The sequence below is a fragment of the Sapajus apella genome, unplaced genomic scaffold, assembly GCF_009761245.1.
Source record: "Sapajus apella isolate SASKATOON/1434 unplaced genomic scaffold, GSC_monkey_1.0 scaffold38, whole genome shotgun sequence".
Taxonomy (NCBI): domain Eukaryota; kingdom Metazoa; phylum Chordata; class Mammalia; order Primates; family Cebidae; genus Sapajus; species Sapajus apella.
Genome location: NW_022436978.1, coordinates 16,757,069 through 16,777,478, shown reverse-complemented (window position 1 = coordinate 16,777,478; position 20,410 = coordinate 16,757,069). Strand labels below are relative to the sequence as shown.

Below are 20,410 nucleotides of genomic sequence, written 5' to 3'. Positions count from 1 at the left end.
GCGTTAGGAGAGGGCCCTGTCGGGGGGCTCAGGCCTCGGGGAGCCCAGACACGCTGGGCGGGTTGGGGGGGGACTGGCAGGCAGGGTGCAGGGCCCCTGGCAGTCGAGGCCTGCGGTGGGCACGCTCACTGAAGCAGGCGGTGCTGGGCCTGGGGGCCTGAGGCTGCTGCCAAGGTCCTGGAGCCCAGCTCGCCAACTCCCCGGCCCCGCTGGCTGTGGCTGCTGGCGCTCAGCTCAGATACGAGTAGGCCAGACTTGGGGTGAGAGAGAAACCAGGGGCCTTCAAACACCCTGGCCTTCGGGCTCCCTGGGGCGAGCCGATCTGAGGGGTGGGAGTCCCTTGTGTGATAAGTGTTGGCGTCCACATGGTTGTACCCTCATGTGTGCGAGAAAAAGTGTGGTGGTCGAATGGAGGCTCAGAAGCCACAGGGCCTGGGTTCCATTCCTGACTTTCCCACCAACTGGCTGTGTCAACGTGGGCAAGTTACCGTGAAGGGGATCATAGCATGCCTCCCTCCGCTGTGAGGGTTAAATGAGTTAATACATGAAAATACTTCCTGGCACATAGTAAGTGCTCAATAAATGTTTTAGCTGTTGTTATTATATGTGCATGGGGGTGTGTGTGGAATTTAGTAGATTGGGGGTGGCACTTTTGGACTTTGGAGCATGAGCATTGCTCCCCAGCTTGCTGAAAGTGCTGGCTCCTGGGCCTCACTGCGAGATTGTTTCAGCAGATCTTGGGAGGGCTCAGGAATTTACATTTTAATCCAGAGGCCTTGGTGATATTGACATGCTGGTCCAGAGTCTGACCTGGAGTCATCTGAGGTGTCTGGATAAACAGAGCCTTGGGAAGGTTGGGGCGTGTGTGTGTGTGTGTGTGTGTGTGTGTGTGTGTTGGTGGCAGGGGCTGCCGGGGTATGAGAAGGATTGGATTATTTCCTAGGCTCTGGTAAATCACTCAGAACAATGAGCTGATTGCAAATGGAGCTGGAGACCCAGTGAAGGAGTGGAGGGGAATGAGGCAGCCCCCAGCAGGAGTCACCCCAGGCAGAGCCTTGGGGCTCTAGGAAGGAAGGGGGCCTGCTAGGGTTTTAAGCAGGGGACTGACAGTCCAACTGAGTGGCTTGGCTTGGAGCTGCCTGGTTTACAGCCTAAGGCACAGCAGATGGCAAGAAGGGTGTGCAATTGCCGCCAGCTCAAGGCCACAATGGCACAAGGGTCTGGGCCCTGACAGCAGGATCTGGAAGAAGAGAGGACCCCTGGATTGAGCAGCTGCACCCGCCCCCTTGCCCTCAGGTGGGACCTCTAGGAGAATAATGCCAGAACATCCAAGCCAGCGCCTGCATTCTATGAGCCCAGCACTCCAGCAGCCCCGCCAGCAGAGCTTCAGATAAGAATCAGGCTCCTGTAAACCCACTCAAGTGCTTGTAGTCTCTTGATTCCTTTTCTTTTGCTTTCTCTCTCAGCAAAGATGTTTTAGAAAAACTTCGTTTTGACTGAGCTCAGAAAAGGAGGAGGTGGGCCCTCCTAAGGCTAGAGAGAGAGCTAGTTGCCTGTTCCAGGAAGGAGACTGGGGGACCCACAGGAGACTGTTGGTGTGAGGCCTCCCCTTCCAGGGGCGGGCCAGTGGGGGCAGCCAGGAAGGCCTGGTTCTCCCAGTGGGGGTCTCCTTTCAGATGGCAGATTGGATGTGTATGTGCGTGTATGTGAAGGGTGTGTGTGTGTGTGTGTATTCACACAGCAACAAGATGTTGACTGAGTGTGTACTATGTGCCAGACAGGGTTCTAGATGCTAGGGATACACCTGTGAATGGAGTGGAGATCCCTCAGTCGAGGAACGTGAAATCGGTGGGAATTTTGTGTCTGGCGGGGATGGGTGTGTGCTGTGTGTGTGTCCACGGTGCGCACCCAAGCGAGGAATGGAGAATAACACATTCGTGCCAGGCAGACCTGGGCCGGGACGCATCTGCCATTCTCCAGGCAGGTGATCTTGGGTGAAATACTTTCTGAGCCTTGGTTTTCCACACGATGGGAGAATCATCTCTTCCTCTCACAACTGTTGTGAGACTACATAAGCAAATGCTTGGAAAGCGCTAAGCAAAATATCTGATACACCGTGGCTGCAAATGATGTTTTTTTCTTCATGCTTCCTATGGGGTTGGTGGAGCTGTTTCTGCATGTATATACCAAGTATGTGTTTGTGTCTGGGCAGGGTGTCCCATGTGTCTGAGACGTCTAAACTGGGTTCTCCCCGAGTGACAATCTCTTTCCCTCAGGATGTACCTTGTCCTGTAGAGACATCTCAGGTCTGACTAAAGGTGGCATTGTGGGTTATGTTCCCAGCCAGGAGGCCCGCTAATAGAGAAAGCTCGTTCAGTCTGGAGTCCTAGGAGCTGGCTGGTGAAACCCTCGGCTCCGGTCTGTTGTGAGTCCCTCCAGCTGCAGCGTGACTCTCGTGGGCAGTTCTGTTTTCAGTGCTCACAAAGGATCCTCAGCCACCCCTTGCTAACATCCACCTACACCAACGTGCAGCTTTTCTTTCCCTGTTCTATGACATCTTGGCCACGCTGCTCCCTGCTGAGACCCTCCCAGCATCCCCCAGGTCATTTGTAAAAATGGATCTAGAAGGCAGACCTGGGACCAGCCCTCAATAGACAACTGTGGGAACAGAGCTGTATTCTGTGTTTTTGTTTTTTTTGAGACGGAGTCTCGCTCTGTCACCAGGCTGGAGTGCAGTGGCGTGATCTCGACTCACTGCAACCTCTGCCTCCCGGGTTCAAGCCATTCTCCTGCTTCAGCATCCCGAGTAGCTGGGATCACAGGTGTGTGCCACCACGCCCAGCTAATTTTTGTATCTTGAGTAGAGACGGGTTTTCACCATGTTGGCCAGGATGGTCTCGATCTCTTGACCTCGTGATTTGCATGCCCGGGCCTCCCGGCGTGCTGGGGTTAGAGGCGTGAGCCACCGCACCCAGCCCGACTGTATCGTTTAGTGATCCGCTTAGGACTCCCTCGATCCTTGCTTCCACAGAGTAAGAAGAGAGGTGAGTCTGCTTCCCACTCTCCTCGGTCTAGGCCATCTCCCAAGGAGAAGCCCACGGTTTTGACCGTGTCCTCTAAGAAGGTGACAGAGTGTCTGCTCCTAGCCTCAGTGCTCCTCCTCTGCCCCATTTCTCAGTGTCCATTGGCTGAGCAACTGAGGCCATATCCACCTTCCTGCCCCCAACCAGATCTCCCTGGACATCCAGCCGTTCTGATGAGTGACTCCGCCACGCTCCCAGGCACTCAGCTTGAAACACTGAGTCCTATCTTACATCTTGCTCCGTTTCATTTCCCACGGTTCATCCGTTATCAAATCATTTTAAGTTACACCCCCAACCAGTCCTTCCCCACCCTGTCCCTGCTGCCTCCATCGCCCTGGTCAGGCTGTCATCTGGTCTATTGCTGAGCCTCCCGCCCTGCCTCCAACCTACCCCTTCACAACCCAGCAGTCGGTCTTCCTCAGGCCTCTCCATGAGCTCACGGCTCTCCCCCGCCCGCCCTGCACCACTGCCCCCCGCAGCGCTCTCTATCCACAGCACCCTCTCCTCTCCTCTGAATCAGTCCCCTCATTGTTCCCCAACACAGTGCATGCTTTGCTACCGGCCCGCTGCTGGAGGGGGGTGTTTCCCTCCCTGGAATCCTCTCCCCTATCCTCACCTTTTACCTATATTCTTACCGTCTTTAACAGTAGGAAACAACCCTGGCTGAGCTGCACCCTCACGTTTTGGAAACAGGGTGAGGAGAGGCTAGAAAAGTTGGGGGAAGGGCCCAGCACAGTGGCTCACACCTGTAATCCCAGCACTTTGGGAGGCCAAGGCGGGAGGACCACTTGAGGTCAGGAGTTCAAGAGCAGCCTGGCTAACATGGTGCCACCCGGTCTCTACCAAAAATACAAAAATTAGCCGGGCATGGTGCTGTGCAGCTGTAATCCCAGCTAATTGGGAAGCTGAGGCAGGAGAATCGCTGGAACCCAGGAGGCAGAGGTTGCAGTGAGCTGAGATCGTGCCATTGCACTCCAGCCTGGAAACTTCGTTTCAAAAAAAAGTTGGGGGAACGGAGCAAAACTGCTAGCAGTTTGCTGGAGGCAGAGGATTTAACTCACCCCTGGGGCAGACTTTTGCTTTGTTTTGGGAAAATCAACACAAACCTCAATCTGGGTAGTTACTGTCAGCCTAAATACAGATGTGAGCTGCTGTTCTGGTTCCGCTGGAGATAGCCCTGCCCTGAGAATCTGGTCTGCCTTCCCTTCTTTTTTTACCCTGAGGTTTGAGGAGAGAAATTACGGAGGGAGGGAGCTAGACTTGTCCTGATGGAGGCGGCTATTTTCAGCTGACGTTGGCAGAGTTGCTGCAGGAGATGGAAGCAGAGACAGCCTTCCTGAGGGGCGGAAGGGCCCTGGCATTGTTGCTTTGGGACTTAGGTGACATATGTTGGCACAGACTGCGGGAAAGGACGTTGTATCCATGTTTGGAAAGAGCCCAGCATCTCTCCAGAACTCCAGTGGCATTAGAGGTGGTGGCAGCCATGGGTGCTGGGGACCCCTTAAGGCACATTCCCAGCAAAGGGTCTTTTCCTGGCCTCCATGAGCCCTAGTTATGACCGCAGTGGACAGATGGGTTTGTGACATCATGTGAGACATCCACTAAAGCTCTCAGAAATATTTGCAGAAAATATTGTACGGGGCGGGCTCAGTGTCATTGTAACTCACTGTTAAGGTGGCGGTAAGTGATTTACACCCTGGGCAAGTGAAAACAAGATTACTAGAGATACTGTTAACCAGGGTGGCCTGCGGGCCCAGTGCTCCAGAGAACTCCTTTCCTTCTTTGTATTTTGATGAAACTTCCAATATTTCCACCATTTCTTTTCGTAATTAGAAAAACAAAAGCTATGAATGAAGAAGAGACTCTATCTTCCTATCTTCCCTTCCCGCTGCCTGCGCTGCGCTCCGACGGTACCGCCCAGGTGTAGGCTTGACACGCGGCCAGGGCAGATCAGCATCTGTTTCTTGCTGCAGGTACATGTGCCAGCCCTGCCAGCTCTTTCACCATCAGGAACGTCTCTCCTTCTTCCGACCCCATGCCCCACTTACTCTGCTTGCCGGAGCCATGTCTCAGAACATGCCTGGCCTGCACCCAGCCTGCGCCTTCATACCTGCTGTTAATGCTGCCGGCCCTGCCCCAAGTCCCCGGGCAGACAGCTTCCGGGCCCCTGCTTGTGGCTTTCATTGGTGACTCCAATGTCACTTCTCAGTGAGGCTTTCCCTGACCAAGCTATTTAAAACTGTATGCCCTCCCAGCTCTCTTCCCCACTGCCGGCTTCTCTTCTTCGACACGTGTCGTCATCTATGTCCTTAGCATGTAGGCTCTATGAGGGCAAGGGGTGTTGTCGATTCTGGGTTCTTGCACTACCCTCGTGTACGCCTGGCATTTAGAAGATGCTCAGTCAATATTTATAGTTACCACATACCAGGCACTGTGGTAGGTGGGTTAGTAATCTCCTCAGTCTTCAAGGTTTTGAGGAGTCGATAGCATTATCTTCACTTTAAAGATGAGAAAACTGAAGCTCAGAAAGGTCAGATAACTCTGCTGACGCCACGCTGTTATCACGTGGCAGGTGGGAGTGGAGTGCCTGTCTGCTCTGGGAGTTTTCCATTTCAGGAGGCTTCTTTTCTTTTCTTTTTTTGAGACAGGGTATCTGTCTCTGTTGCCAAGGCTGGAGTGCAGTGAGTGGTGCAGTCATGACTCACTGCAACCTCAAACTCCTGGGCTCAAGAGATCCTCCTGCCAAGGCCTCACTAGGAGTGCAGGTGCATGCCACCATCCTTAAGTTCTGTGTAAAGACAGGGTCTCATTATGTTGCCCACACTGGTGTTGAACTCTGGGCCTCAAACAATCCTTCTGCCTCGGCCTCCCCAAAGTGCTGGGATGACAGGTCAGTTCCTGGGTGGGGGGGCCACAAGATCAGATAAGCCAGTTTATTGATCTGGGTGGTGCCAGCTGACCCATTAAGTGCAGGGTCTGCAAAATATCTCACTGATCTTAGGAGCAGTTTAGGGAGGGTCAGAATCTTGTAGCCTCCAGCTGCCTGACTCTGGCCCTCCTCTATCTTTATGGGTTGGGTATGTGGCTGTCCCTCACATGCTCAATACCCAGGAGGCCTCCCAAGTCTGTCTTAGGCTGGGGCTGCTGTTCTGTCTGCACTGATTGTCCCAGCCCATGGCCCACAGGGCTACCGCAGCAGGCCTGGGGGTGTCTCAGAGGCATCATCCCTCGAACATGGGCTCCTCTCCCAAACAGGGTCCCTACAATCAGATAAGCCAACTTGCCCCGGCCCCTCGCCACTGCCTCCGCCCTCCAGTTCGGGTGCTCTGGGTTGTGATACACGTGAACACTGCCAGAGGTTTTCTCTCCTCCCTCCACAGCCCCACTTCTGTGACAGGAGTCGGCTGCTCCCTAAGTACCCTCTGAGGGTGGAATGCCAGCAAGATCCCAGGGACGCAGGCGGAAGTTCTGGCTGTGCCACCCACTAGTTACGTCGTGAGCTTGCCCAAGTCATGCAGCTTGTGTGTTGAAAGAATGGAAGGAATTCTCCCTTCCTTGTGGTTTCCTTAGAGTATCTACATGCTGGCAAATGTGGAACCTGCTTCAGAGGGCTGTCGCGCAGATGCATGAGACCACGTGCTTAGCGCCCTTAGCACCATGCCTGGCACATAAAGCTTAATAAATGCTGGCTGCTCCTGTTATTGGTCGTGGCTGGCTCGGGAACTGGGCAGAGTCTGAAACCAGCTGGCAGGATGATGTGTGGCGTGTGGACTGCCTCTGACCCCTACCCCAATTATCCACTAACCTCTTTCCTAGATCTTCAGTCCTTAGACTGAATTTCCCTGTTCAAGGTCACATAGTGGACTTTTAAAAGGCCTTGATTGGGGCACTTTCCAGAAGAGCTAACCTCCTTAGTCAGTATACTGTTTCTGCTGGGAGGTAACTGTCATCTCTGCTGGGCACAATTTGTGGAATAATTTGCACAAGTATCAATTGCCACCATGACCAAGGCATGAAGTATAATCACCTCAAGTGGAAACTGTGATTGAGCCTGTGAATTGAGGCCAGATTCGCAGGGACCGAAAATGAGCTGCCACCTCTGAAGCACCATGTGCCTCCTGGGGGTGGGGTCTAATCAACTTGAGCCTGTTTTCAAACACTGGCTCTCCGAGTTCTAATCGGTCAAAAGTCTTGACTTTGGTGACTATTATGATCTCTGCAGTCTGTGGCTGAACTGAGAGAACTTCCTCTTGTCCAAGACATGACTCATAGTTGTTTTATTTTTTGTGGGAGACTATAGTTTTATTATTACACAAATCAGTCTCCCCAGGTATTTGGGAGCACAATTTTTTTTTTTTTTTTTTTTAAAAACAGGATTTCACCATGTTGGTCAGGCTGGTCTTGAACTCCCGACCTCAGGTGATCCGCCCACCTAGGCCTCCAAAGTGCTTGGATTACAGGTGTGAGCCACCACGCCCGGCGGAAGCACAATTTTTAAGGACAACTTGGTGGGTTGGGGGAAGCCAGTGAGCCAGGAGCGCTGATTGATGAGAGATGAAATCACAGGAAGTCGGAGCTGTCGTCTTTCAGGGGTCAGTTCCTGGGTGGGGGCCACAAGATCAGACAGGCCGGTTTATTGATCTGGGTGGTGCCAGCCGACCCAAGTGCAGGGTCTGCAAAATATCTCAAGCACTGATCTTAGGAGCAGTTTAGGGAGGGTCAGAATCTTGTAGCCTCCAGCTGCATGACTCCTGAACGTAAATTCTAATGGTCAGAAATGGCTAATAGTTTCCAGTGGCTCATGTTAATCCTACAAAGGCAATCTAATCCCCAGGCAAGAAAGAGGTCTGCCTTGGGAAACGGCTGTTAACCGTCTTTGTGATAGGGAGTCAGTTAAGTTAGATCTCTCACTTTCTCAGTCATAATTTTGCTAAGGCAGCTTCAATCTCTCCCTTTGGGTTTTGTAACACCTTAATCTTTTTTTTTTTTTTTTTTTCTTGAGACGGGGTTTCGCTCGTTACCCAGGCTGGAGTGCAATGGCGCGATCTCGGCTCACCGCAACCTCCGCCTCCTGGGTTCAGGCAATTCCCCTGCCTCAGCCTCCTGAGTAGCTGGGATTACAGGCACGCACCACCATGCCCAGCTAATGTTTTGTATTTTTAGTAGAGACGGGGTTTCACCATGTTGACCAGGATGGTCTCGATCTCTTGACCTCGTGATCCACCCGCCTCCGCCTCCCAAAGTGCTGGGATTACAGGCTTGAGACACCATGCCCGGCCTATAACACCTTAATCTTAAGGTGTAGGCTGTGAAGATGGGAAAAGGCCATTGGTTGCTCTGGCGTCTTCTTGCTAACAGGGGATGAATGGGAATAGGAATGAACCCCAAGGTGATAAGAGTGGAACCGCTTTTCAGCTCTCTAAGCAGACTCATGCAGGCCTGGCCGGGCTTTTATGGCAAAACAGTAGTATGCTTATCTATAGTTTTATAGCATTTCAGTGAAACAGCCTACTATAAGGTAAATAACAAGTCCTAGGACGAGGAGTACAACTCCCAATTTTAAAAGCAAGGGTTTGAAAGCATTAGTGTGGGGACTTCTAACTTACAAAGGATTTAGAATTGAGTCTAAACTGCAGGAAAAACCCTCAAGAACAGCTAACAACAGTGTACTCTAGTTTTCCTTTTGAAGGATAATTTTTCTTTCTCCAATTCCCATTTTTATGAAAAACAAATCATGATAGAACTGATTTGTTTACAAAATAAACTTTAGTCTTACCGTACTTGGCCTGATTATTTGCATAAGGTACAGCAGGAATAATTATTTTTCACTTAGGCCTTTTAAATTGGCTTTGCTAGAACTCTGTTCCATGAAGAATCTCAGATAAGACTTTTTAGAAGCTGAGCCCAGCTGTGGTTTGTACCCTCAAATACCTATGAGTTGGGCAAATTCCTCTCCTCTTCAGGTCTCAAGATAACTTAGGGCTCCTGGGCCTCTTGGAAAGTGACATTCTTTACTTACCACAGGTCAGGAACTTTGTACTGGGACTCTGTGTGGACGAGGTATGAGGCCAGATGCTCCAACAGGCTTTAATTGGCTCTAGAAGTCACCTTTGATGCTTTAAAGGAAGCACGCCATTCCCGTCAAAGCCTTGGTAAAATAACCAATTTCTCCAATTGTGTTCTGTTACAAAAGAAAACAGATTCTTATTGCACTTGTGCAATTAACTATACTGCCATAAAATGAGAATATTCACAAATAGTTTCCGAATTCTGTAGAAGTCAGGTAGAGAGGAACAAATATGCTCCAAATTTTGTTCAAAGGAGCATATTTTACTCACTTGTTAAAAGTTGCAAATAGCTCTAAAGATATACGTTGTCTTGACTTTGAAGACAAAAAGTTTAGCAATGTTTAACACATTAGCGCTCCACGAGAGTCCTGGAAGTTTGGTTTTTTCCTCTATTCCAATAGCACAATTTTTAACATTATCTGAGACCTGCACTTAAGAGTCCTATATTTGATTATAAACTGCCTTTTGAAAAGAACCAAAGCAAGACAAAACGTCTGTGGATGGCAAAAGTCTATAGCCACTATTAAAGCTACAATTGATTAGGAATTTTGGTTACTTCTGTGGCATACATTTTTACATAACAACTATAATTATTAATAATCCGTACTAAATTATGTCAACATTATAGAAGTTTCCAATAATTTTGGAATATATACTAATAATGTATTTATACAAATACCGTCCAAAGTGAACCAAACACCATTCACTCTTCTATTTGAAAGCTTTTCTTCTATTCTGATGTCGCAATCTCCAGTGAGTAATTAGAATCCTACATTTAAGAGTACCTGTTAAATTTTATAGCTGATTTTATACAACCATCTTTTAAAGAGGACCAAAATGGGACAATTGTCTGTGGATGACAAAACATTTTAGGACAGCCACAGTTAAAGGCACAATTGACAAGGAAGTTTGTTACCTCTGTGGCACACAGTCTGTTCACATAATAATTATAATTATTACTGGTAACATATACTAAGTCATATTAGAATTATAATTTTATATAATTTCAGAACACATACCATTAACACATTAACACAAATATAGACCAAAGAAAGCCAAACACCATTCCATATCTGACAATGCTTCCTGTATGATTTTTGTACCAAATAAGCCAAATGTCAATTTTGGACTTTAGCGGACCTAATATCTAAAATATTAGGTTAGGAAGAGACATGATTTATAATTTTATTTTGGAAAGTTTGTCAAATATCAAAGGTTTAAAACAATGGATATCACAAAATAGAATCCCAGATCACCATAAGTCATTCATTTGGCCAAAATGATAACTCCAAAAAAATTTTTTAGAAAAGAAAAACCTTGGCTGGGTGCAGTGGCTCACACCTATAATCCCAGCACTTTGGGAGGCCGAGGCAGATGGATCGCCTGAGGTCAGTTCAAGACCAGCCTGGCCAATATAGTGAAACCCCGTCTCTACTAAAAATACAAAAACTTCGCTGGACCTGGTGGCAGGCTCCTGTAATCCCAGCTACTTGGGAGGCTGAGGCAGGTGAATCACTTGAATCCAGGAGGCAGAGGTTGCAGTGAGCTGAGATCATGCCATTGCACTCCAGCCTGGGCAACAAGAGCAAGACTCTGTCTCAAAAAAAAAAAAAAAAAAAGAAGAAGAAGAAAAGAAAAATAAAAACTTTTACTCTGATAGAAGAGACTTAGCTTTCCAAACAAGATGAGTGAAGATGGCATGAAGCCAACTGAATCTGTCTCTTCTCTCTCTCTCCTTTTTTGTCCCTGCCATTTACCCAAAGGAGTAAATAAACCCTTTCGTTATCTTTTAACATTACAGAAAGATCATCTTCAAAAGAGAAAACCAAATTTCATGTTTGCATTAGTGCATCTTTAATGTTAAAGCTAGTTTTTAAAATAAAATTTTGTATCTCTATCCAGTTTTAATTAATTTGACCATAAGGTAAGATTTTCATAAACTTTTTAGAACCCTTTACAATTTTCCATCAAACAGCAGGTCAATTTTCTAAGAAAACCCTGTTATTCTGACATATGGGCCCAAATTCTGGCCCCACATCAGTATGATTTTAATGTTTTAACCTACGGAAAAAAAGCTAAATAATTTCTTTTAAATCTCAGCCAACTTGTTTATACCCACAGAATTTTTACAAGCCCTTTTCACTCTGCTTAAACCTTCGTTCCATTACTCTTTTAGGTTATGACAATCTTTAAAACCCTCTGGGCTGGGCTCGGTGGCTCATGCCTGTAACACCAGCACTTTGGGAAGCTGAGGTGGGAGATCACCTGAGGTCAGGAGTTCGAGACCAGCCTGACCAATATGGTGAAACCCCGTCTCTACTAAAAATACAAAAAAATTAGCTGGGTGTGGTGGCGTGCCCCTGTAGTCCCAGATGCTGGGGAGGCTGAGGCAGGGAAATTGCTTGAACCTGGGAGGCGGATGTTGCAGTGAGCCAAAATCCTGCCACTGCACTCCAGCCTGGGTGACAGAGGAAGACTCTGCCTCATAAATAAATAAAAAAGTCCCTCTGAACTACATGGAATTACATTCCCTTTAGCAAAAGCCATATTCCCATGCCTTCTTATAATCTTTTACCAAAAACACATTCCCCACCCACCTTGTATGTAAAACTGTTTCTCTAGTGGTCTCAACTACATGTTACAATGTTAACTTTCCACAACTTTAATTTTTAGTGAAAAACCTGATAAGTAAGCAATTTTAATCATGTACTAGGGGTGGAGCCTAGGACATCAGTCAGAAATGAAGATAGGGTCTGAATCCGTTTAGCCTAGCTAGCAGGCATGGCTCTCCAAATGTCCCCAGGCTTTATCTATAATCAAATGCTCCAAAGTAGGTGAATCAAACAATTTTCAAAAGTCACAGAAACAGTCTGAAGTTAAAGTGTTTAGCAAATCTGATATCTGACCTTAATTTAGACCGAATGTCTACATTTTCAAGACATTTTACCAATAATCTTTAAAACTGTCTTTATTTCCAAAAGAGTACTAAAGTCATGTGAACAAAAAGGCATTCAAGTTTCTATTTTTCTGAAAAAATATTTAAGCGCTTATTTTTCCAAGCCAATTAATCAGAGCTCTTTTATATATAAAGATACAGCACATATAAATACACAGACAGACAGAAGATCCAGCACTTTAAGTCTTCATTTGCCTGTTTCCTAATTGGATGACTGGCTTCAGGGTGAAGCCCTTGGAGGAACCGGGCCAGGAAAGCATGCAGTTTCCAGGGCCAAAAAAGCAGCAGATAAGCAGTTGAAGGCAAAGACAGATCCCCAAAATTAAGGATGCCGTTTTATACTGGTTCCTGGATCCCCAAAAGGAGGGAAACACTGCAGAAGACGTGCAGTGCTTCTACCCTGTATTCGCATTTCATTGCAAGGCAGCCCAAAGCCAATCAGCCCATTTTGTCATCGGCCCATCCCTCATGGGAGTCCCATCTCTCAGTTGAGGGTGGGAATGTTTCCTTATCTTCCAGGTGGCCAAGAGCATGCTTCTCTGATCCAAGTGTGCAGAGTCAAGTATCCCTCCATAACTACTATTAGCCATCCCTTAAAGTATATTTCCTACCTAGTTATTACACACCAAAGCTCTCTCTTAATGAGAAGTAATTTGATACCCCCAAACCTCAAAACCATCAGATAACACAGTGCAAAACAGAACAGAGCCTTTGACTTTGAGAGGGATCTATCTGTTTTTAATTCCTGGGGTTTCATGAGAAAGACAGAGGTGCTCCCCCGCCCCCCCGCCCCCAGCAAAACGGGATCTGTGGTGTCTCCTGTTTTTCCCAATAAGTCCCAGGCTACCAGAAGTTATCTTAGGACCTCTCATGTGTGCATTAAGAGTGGCAAAACAAAGAAAAAAATGAAGAAAATTCAGCCGAATGAGAAGAAAACATCTTCTTCCAGAAAAACAAGTTCCAGGAAGAGAAACACATAAAGGTCTTTTAAATTCATCTGCAGCTTGTTCATCCACTTTTAATTAAGCTGACTTTTAACCATAGAGCTCTTTTCAAAACTATTATTACCTGACTTTAGCCATACAAGTGGCCATTATCTCTAGCTTCTGAACTTTACCAAAGGTAACCTCCTAGGTGCTTCAAAGACATGGTAAATAATTTCTTTTTCTTTTCTTTTCTTTCTTTTTTTCTCTTTTTTACAAGATTTAGAACTCTACAAGGTAGTTCAGAGAAAGGAAAATTCAAGAGAGGAAATCTGAAGCTATCTATGGGTGGGGGGGAAAAGCCCTCAATAAATGGCAAAGTTACACAAATAACAAACCAGAAAGGAATCATTCCAGAAGGCAACAATTGAACCCAGACCACCACTGTCAAAGTTGAAGGCTTAGCTGCTGAACTGCACGGCACTGAGCACTTTCTATTGCTTTTCCCAGAAGGAGCCTCACGAAGCCAATTTCAAGCTTGCAAGGCTTTTTTAACTGCTCAGGAAAAATTTTTAGGACTATGACATGAACCCCCAAATTCCTGTGCTCTGGATGGTGGACACCAAAAGAAAGTATTCCCACATGGTCACAGGTTAAGTTCTTTTTTTTTTTTTTTTTTCATTAGCATCAAGTAGTTTATCTAAAAACAGGTTAAGTTCTTAGGGACACCAAACAAGACAGATAAATTTTATACAGTATTGCATTTTGGAGACCTGTAGCAAAGTTTGTGCCTGAAAAGCTGACTTGCAGAGCAGGCTTATAGGGGTCCTAAACCCCATTCTATCCTGTGATACCTCTCTCCATTACAGAATGCAGAAAGACAAATTCTTAGAACAAAGCATACCAGATTTGCTACAGCCTAGGACTAGCCTCACAAAATCCTTTTTCCTATTAATCAAACCCTTGCAGAGGAGACACATTGTTTATCCAGACAGAGAGAGAGACCAGAAACTTGGCTGGTAAGAATTTCTTACCCTTTTTGCTGGCCTACCAGGTTTCTGGGTTCCCTTTCTCTGCAGCTTCCAGAAGAATGAACTGGCTTCTGATGAGCTTGCTCACTTTACAAGGGAAAATTGCCCTTTCCTGTTTTATGGAACCATAGACAAGGTTCTCAGTTTGCAAGATGCTGCCCAATGGGCTGCATGGGGGACCAAATTAACATTTTCCATCCCAGCAAAATACACATAACAAGACAGGCACTAGTCACCTCGTGCAGCACCCAGTATCAGCCTGGCAAAGCTCAAACTTTTTCCCATTGGCCCTGTTGTCTTTGATCCACTCCAGGTAGGGATGGACAGCCTCCAAACGGTAATTCACAATGGGGTCTCTGGGCAAGGCGAAGAGCAGATAGTCACCCTGAGACAGGCCTGTTGAGCCTTCTTTAGAGCTCATTGAATGAGACCAGACAAAAAAGGAGGGTTCTCTGAATTAGGCTGCTGGACGTTCATCAGCAACCCCTCTGAGATGCCTTCCATATATACAAACACACAAAGAGGAGATGAACAGAAGGTCTTCCAAATCAGATCCCTGACCAAGAGCTCCAGGAGCATCCCTTCCACACTACCCTCCTATTCTCCTGAGAAACCGCCTTGAAATCTTCCTGATGGAGGAGAAGTCTCTCAAACCAGGATTATTCCTACTAAAGAGCCAACCAAGACCCCCCCCAGGAGCCGAACAAACACCCCACAAAGGGGCTACACAGACACCCCATGGTGGAGCTGGACACCTCACCATGGGGCTACAGACAGACACCCTGTGATAGATCTGCAGTTAAGGGACGTCTCCCCAGGACTATTTCTCCACTGCAATTAAATCCATGCACATTGGGTCAGCAATGCCCCACCAGTAGAGTACCGGAGTCAGCCCCTAGTCCAAGAGAACTAGGTGGCCACTTGGCTGGCTTCTGGATCCATCGCTGGAGGGATGCTACCTACCCGTGGTTCAGTGGCCCCTCTCCAGCCACGAATCCTGGATGAGCCCCCAAATTAGTAACTGCCCAAGGAGTTCACATTGCCCACTGCCTAGACAGCCAATTCATCAAGACAGGGGAACTGCAATAGAGAAACAGTAATTCATGCAGAGCTGGCCGTGCAGAAGACCAGAGTTTTATTATTACTCAAATCAGTCTCTGATTCATAGTTTTCAACGGAATTTCCTTCACTGGCTTTGCATACTAGTTGTACTATAATAAATATGATTTGGAGTAATCCATCTGCCAATACTCCCTCAACCAAATCTTCCCCGCCCCAAATACACACAGTATTTTGCCCAGGAAGATCTAGTTCTATTTGTGTCTGAAGAGGGCAGGATGGGGGTTCTAGGCCTTCCTTCTCCTTCATGTGAGTGACCATAAGCAACGGAAGAATCCATGTCTTGCCCTTAACATGGCCAATGTCTGCTCCACATATGGGCCCAGAGGCCACACTCTTACCACTTCTGGGAAGCTGATGCTAGCATCTGCAATGGAGGTCTCATCCTGAGGCAAGGGCACCGGTTCTGCCAGCCCTTTGTACCTTCTGGAAACAGTGCTGGGAATTGTATTTGCAGATCCACAAATTCTATTTGATTATTCCATGGCATGAAAGATGAATTTGAGGTTCAGTAGGGAGAGCAGACTAAAGACTGAGGAAATAGTTTGTAAGGGCAACATATGCTAATTTTGAGCAAAAATACATTCATGTAGCCAGCACTCTGAGAACACTGAGAAGAGTAGGTAGAGCTGGGATCGGCATTCAAAGGTAATGCCCCAACTGTATTTTAGCCTCATTTTTACCTGCTGGCCAGCATCTTATAATGATCTTGGCTACACAGCCCTTGTTTGTATCTCCAGAGAGACAGTGCTGTCTGAAGAAAAAAGGGAGACAGATGACCCAAGTCTGGAAGGAGTCTCAGGAAGGAAATGTACAATAGTGAGAAGTGCGGCCTCCTGACTCAGACTTCATTCCCACTCCTTGTTCTGTCATAGTGTATCTGTGGGAACTTTATAGCATCTGAGTCTATTTACTTCATGCAAAGTGGGACAGATGATATCTTCTAAGGCTGTTATAAAAATCATTAAGACCTATAAAGCATAAAAAGCTGGCTCATCTTAGGTATTAAGTAAATAAATGGCAAATATTACTATCATTAGTAGCTGTAAAATAGAGATATTTGTAGTGTGCTTGTGAAAAGGAGACAAAGAATGCCTTTGGCTTATGGTAGATATTTAACAAATGGGCCTGTTAGTCCTCTCTTTGCCATGCACCACTACGTGTTTGACCTTGAGCAAAGCCACCTCTGTCACTGGTAAATGGGGAGTTTTTCTACTCTATCTCACTCCAATGACAGCTGCAGTGATGACTGGTGACAATTACACATGCCTCACTTGTTTCCTGGAGATGTGATGACTAAAATTTAAGGCTAGGAATGGGGAGCAATGCTCTAGAATGAAACACACTGGATTTGGGGGCAACAGACTTGGATTCTAGTCTTGGTACTGCATCTTACCAACCAAAAGGCCTTAGGCAAATCACCAATTAATCTGACCTCGCATTGCTGTGAGAAAATACACATGTGAGAAATTATCGTCATTGCTCCTTGAGGGCAAAGCCAGTCTTCTCATTTTAATAGTTCTGGTATCCATCAAAGTTGTTAGCACAGAGTAAGCACTCAGTATTTATGTTTAATGAATCATAAACTACCCAGAAGTCACATTTTTAACCATTAGCAACTTTTTTTGCCCATAAACTGGTAGCTTTTGTCCCAATCTGATTTGTTAGATTCCCTACGTCTCAAAGTAGTTTGTATTGTATTCCATGCCAACTTTAACATCCTCAGAGATGTTACTTGGATACAACTGGAAGAAAAACCTGACAAGAGAAAAGCAAGCAGCTCTTCTGTCTGTGGTAGTTGCAGGGGAACAGTTTCATGATCCGCGTGCACCTCCCACCCTTGCCCACCCTCTGGTTTGGGAATCACTTCTCTAAATTCCCTGTGATTCTAAGTACCCTTTCTACAGAATTTATCCTCCCGCAGAAGGTGGTAGGCAGTGAAGAAGCCAGAGCTTACGGATGACTCTCGATGGATAACATGAAGGGGAGGGATGCCTTACAGGTCTCCTCCAAATGGGAGGTGGCAGGTGGAAAGCAGCAGGTAGAAGCATGTAAGAGGGAACTGGGCTTCCTGGCACCAGGGGGAGAAATCTTAAAGTGGAACTTCTTGGTGGTAGGAGATTGATGTACCCTTCATCCACACTACGTAATATTTCAGAACTGTTACCTTATTTGGTCTCTGACAGCTTTGGTAGAAGAGGGAACCCTGTAGAGGTTGAAAAAGAGACAGAAAGGGCCAAAAAGTTAAGAGTCACCATGTTTGTACACCATAGCCATCTGGCCTGAATGAGAGCACTGGCAAAGGTAGAGTACTTTCCATATCTGCCATGTGTCAAGTGTGCTCATTACCGAGGTAGCTGTAATCTGAAATCATCATCTTTATTTATTATTTTTTTTTGAGACGGGGTCTCGCTCTGTCACCCAGGCTGGAATGCAATGGTGCAATCTCAGCTCACTGCAACCTCCGCCTCCTAGATTCAAACAATTCTCATACCTTGGCCTCCGAAGTAGCTGGGATTATAGGCATGTACCACGATGCCTCGCAAATTTTTATATTTTTAGTAGAAACAGGGTTTTACCATGTTGGCCAGGCTGATCTTGAACTCCTGACCTCAGGTGATCTGCCCACCTCAGCCTCCCAAAGTGCTGGGATTACAGGCTTGAGCCACCACGCAGGGTCTGAAATCATTTTTAATACTAACCCCAACACCTGGCTTCCCTACCTCCAACTTCTTCCTCTATTCCTTATCCTCCCCCTCCCCCTGCCCCATCTTTTTCCCCTTTCCCCAAAGTCTGACTAAAGGTAACCTCAAGCAAACCTCATTCAATCACCTCAGCTCGGTTAAGTAACCCTTTGTAGCCTTCAACTCACTGCACTGTTAATTTCTTGTTTATTTACTTACTCTCTAATTCTGAAAAAAAGTAGGACCTTTATTTTGTTGAGTATTCTATCCCCAAGTGCCCACACATTGCATCGCAAAAAACAAGATGCTCCACAAATGTTTAATTTATTTAGTGTACCAGTGTATACTGCTAATACATTGCATTTTAATGTTTCTCTAGATACTCAAATAGCTAAGCAAACAGAGGTACATGTCAGTCCTTTTTCTTTTATATACAACAGACAAGTGTTGGGAGACTAGACACCAGTTATTTTCCCCTAGTACCAGATCATGCTACAGAGTTCCTTCAAACCATCAAAGTACAGCCTTCCAATGCTGCGTCATCTGTTCAAGGTCACAGTATAAATACAAAGTTCAATCCATTTTACAAAACCAGCAAAACTCTACAACAAAATCCCACAGGAAACAGTAGACCAATCCCACTGACAAACAGGATTTTAACAGTGTATGGAATGTAACAAAACATAACGAGATACAAAATCTAAATCCTTAAAGTCACACGACTTCTACAGAAATAAGACCCTTGCCCCATCTATACTACTTATGACTCAGGACAGTAGCTCATTCCCACGGGGACCCTACTGGCCACCTTTTCATCAGCCCTCACCAGAAGTGGATGCCCGGCCTAGCACCGACCCTGGCCCTCATACTGGCTTCAGCTCTGGCCTTGGCTCTGGCCCTGTCGGCCTCGTCTGCCAGGGCCTCACGGTACTGCACTGGCCAGTGCTGGGGTTCCTTCTTATGCAGCTTGGCCACGAACCCCAGGACTTTCATCTTGCTGATTTCCAAGTTGCTTCGGGGACCCCAAGAAAATTCATATTCCAGTGGATTGGTGTGTGGCACCCGCCTGTAACTGAGGTATCGCTGCTGGACAAAATCTTCCATAATAAGCCTCTTCGGATACCCAAAGAGGAAATGATTCTTTGAGGGATGCACCCCCAACCGACGCAGCATCTCCCAGACCTGGGCCTCCCTGGCACTATTACCTTTCATATAGATAAGGCCCAGGATCATCATTAAGAGGCCCAATCTGGGGCCATCTCCTCCCAGATCTTCCTCCTCCTCCTCCTCAAGAGGCTTTAGTTTGTTGATCAGGATGTAAGTGTGGTGCTTGCGGTCAAACAGTTTCAGCTCATAACCAAAGACATACCGCAGATGCTCTGCGGCTCTCGCGACGATGTCCGGGAACAGAGCCTTCAAGTCTCCAATAACGTATTTCACCATCTCCGAGCGTGTGATGGGACTCTTCTTCTTGTCTTTCACCAGGAGGAACTGCACCAACTCCGCCACCGTCCGGTTCAGACGGCGGTAGGCCCTGCGCCGCGCCAAGGCTTTGGCGGCCAAGGCCCTCGCGCCTTTCCGGGTGAGGGCGGGCTCCGCAGCCCCCTCCTCCCTCCCGGCGCCAGGCTCCTCCGTGGGGCGCTCCTGCGAGGCGGTCGGGGCCGGGGTCTCACCATCATGGCCGCCATCCTTCTCCCCCTCGGCCTGCGGGAGCGGGAGCCCCCTGCTCTCTGGTGTCTGCAACATGTTTCCGCGCAGGCAGGTGCAGAGCGCGTACGAGGGCCGAGGGGTGTGCGAGCCGCCGCGCAGGCGCCGGGGGAGGGGTTGGACAGCGGCTGGGGCGGCGGGAGGACCAGGAGCGATGGCGGACGGAGCTCGGGGGCTGCGGGGCGGCACCGCACGGGGGTCGAAACTGCGCCCGCAACGCCGCCAGCAGCTGGGACTTGCGGCGCGCAGCCTCCGTCCGCGCCCCGCGAGGGGCCACTTCCGGCCGCCGCAGCCAGCATGGCGACCCCAGTGCCGCGCGAAGCCCCGCCTCTTCCGGTCCCCTGTGGGTTGGGGTGTGCCTGGGCTGCTCTGAGTGGAGGTGCCAAAGGGGGGGGACGGGGGTGCACCGTGTGCTGGGTTTTAGGCTCGGAAAGTCGGGGGCGGGGGAATGCACCAGGCCTCTCCCCTCCGAGGCATGCGGAGTGGGGAACGTTCCAGGGCACAAGGGGTGAAATAGGGATGGAATGCCGCCCACCTGCTCTCTGCAAGTGCCCACGTGTAAGTGTGTGCATCTTCCGTGGCCCTGGAGTGCGCGCCGAAGGCCGGGAGCCAGTCAGCAAGGGGTGCTAGGGAGATGGACGGAAGGAGAAGATCCTGCGGGAGGATTTGAGCAGGGGAGCGTCCAGGCCCGAACGGCGTCTCCCTGTTCTGGCGGTAACGTGGAAGATGCGCTGGAGTCCGGCCGGCTGAAGGCGGGAACCCAGTTTGGATGATGATTATCGTGCAAACTGGGAACTGGGTGTATCCTCAGTGCCCAGAGCAGTGCCGGACAGAGAGGA

At 47.9% G+C, this 20,410-nt stretch overlaps 1 protein-coding gene across 1 annotated transcript; it reads right to left on the bottom strand.

The window, feature by feature from the left end:
* Positions 1–18,172: 18,172 nt before the first annotated feature.
* Positions 18,173–19,907, bottom strand: MAGEF1 (MAGE family member F1). The gene has a single exon (XM_032298386.1). The coding sequence runs from the start codon at positions 19,608–19,610 to the stop codon at positions 18,687–18,689; it is 924 nt and encodes a 307-aa protein (XP_032154277.1). The 5' UTR covers positions 19,611–19,907; the 3' UTR covers positions 18,173–18,686.
* Positions 19,908–20,410: the final 503 nt, after the last annotated feature.

Bases quoted from the DNA above. Each gene is read 5' to 3' on its own strand.
- MAGEF1 (XM_032298386.1), bottom strand. From the start codon at position 19,610: ATGTTGCAGACACCAGAGAGCAGGGGGCTCCCGCTCCCGCAGGCCGAG.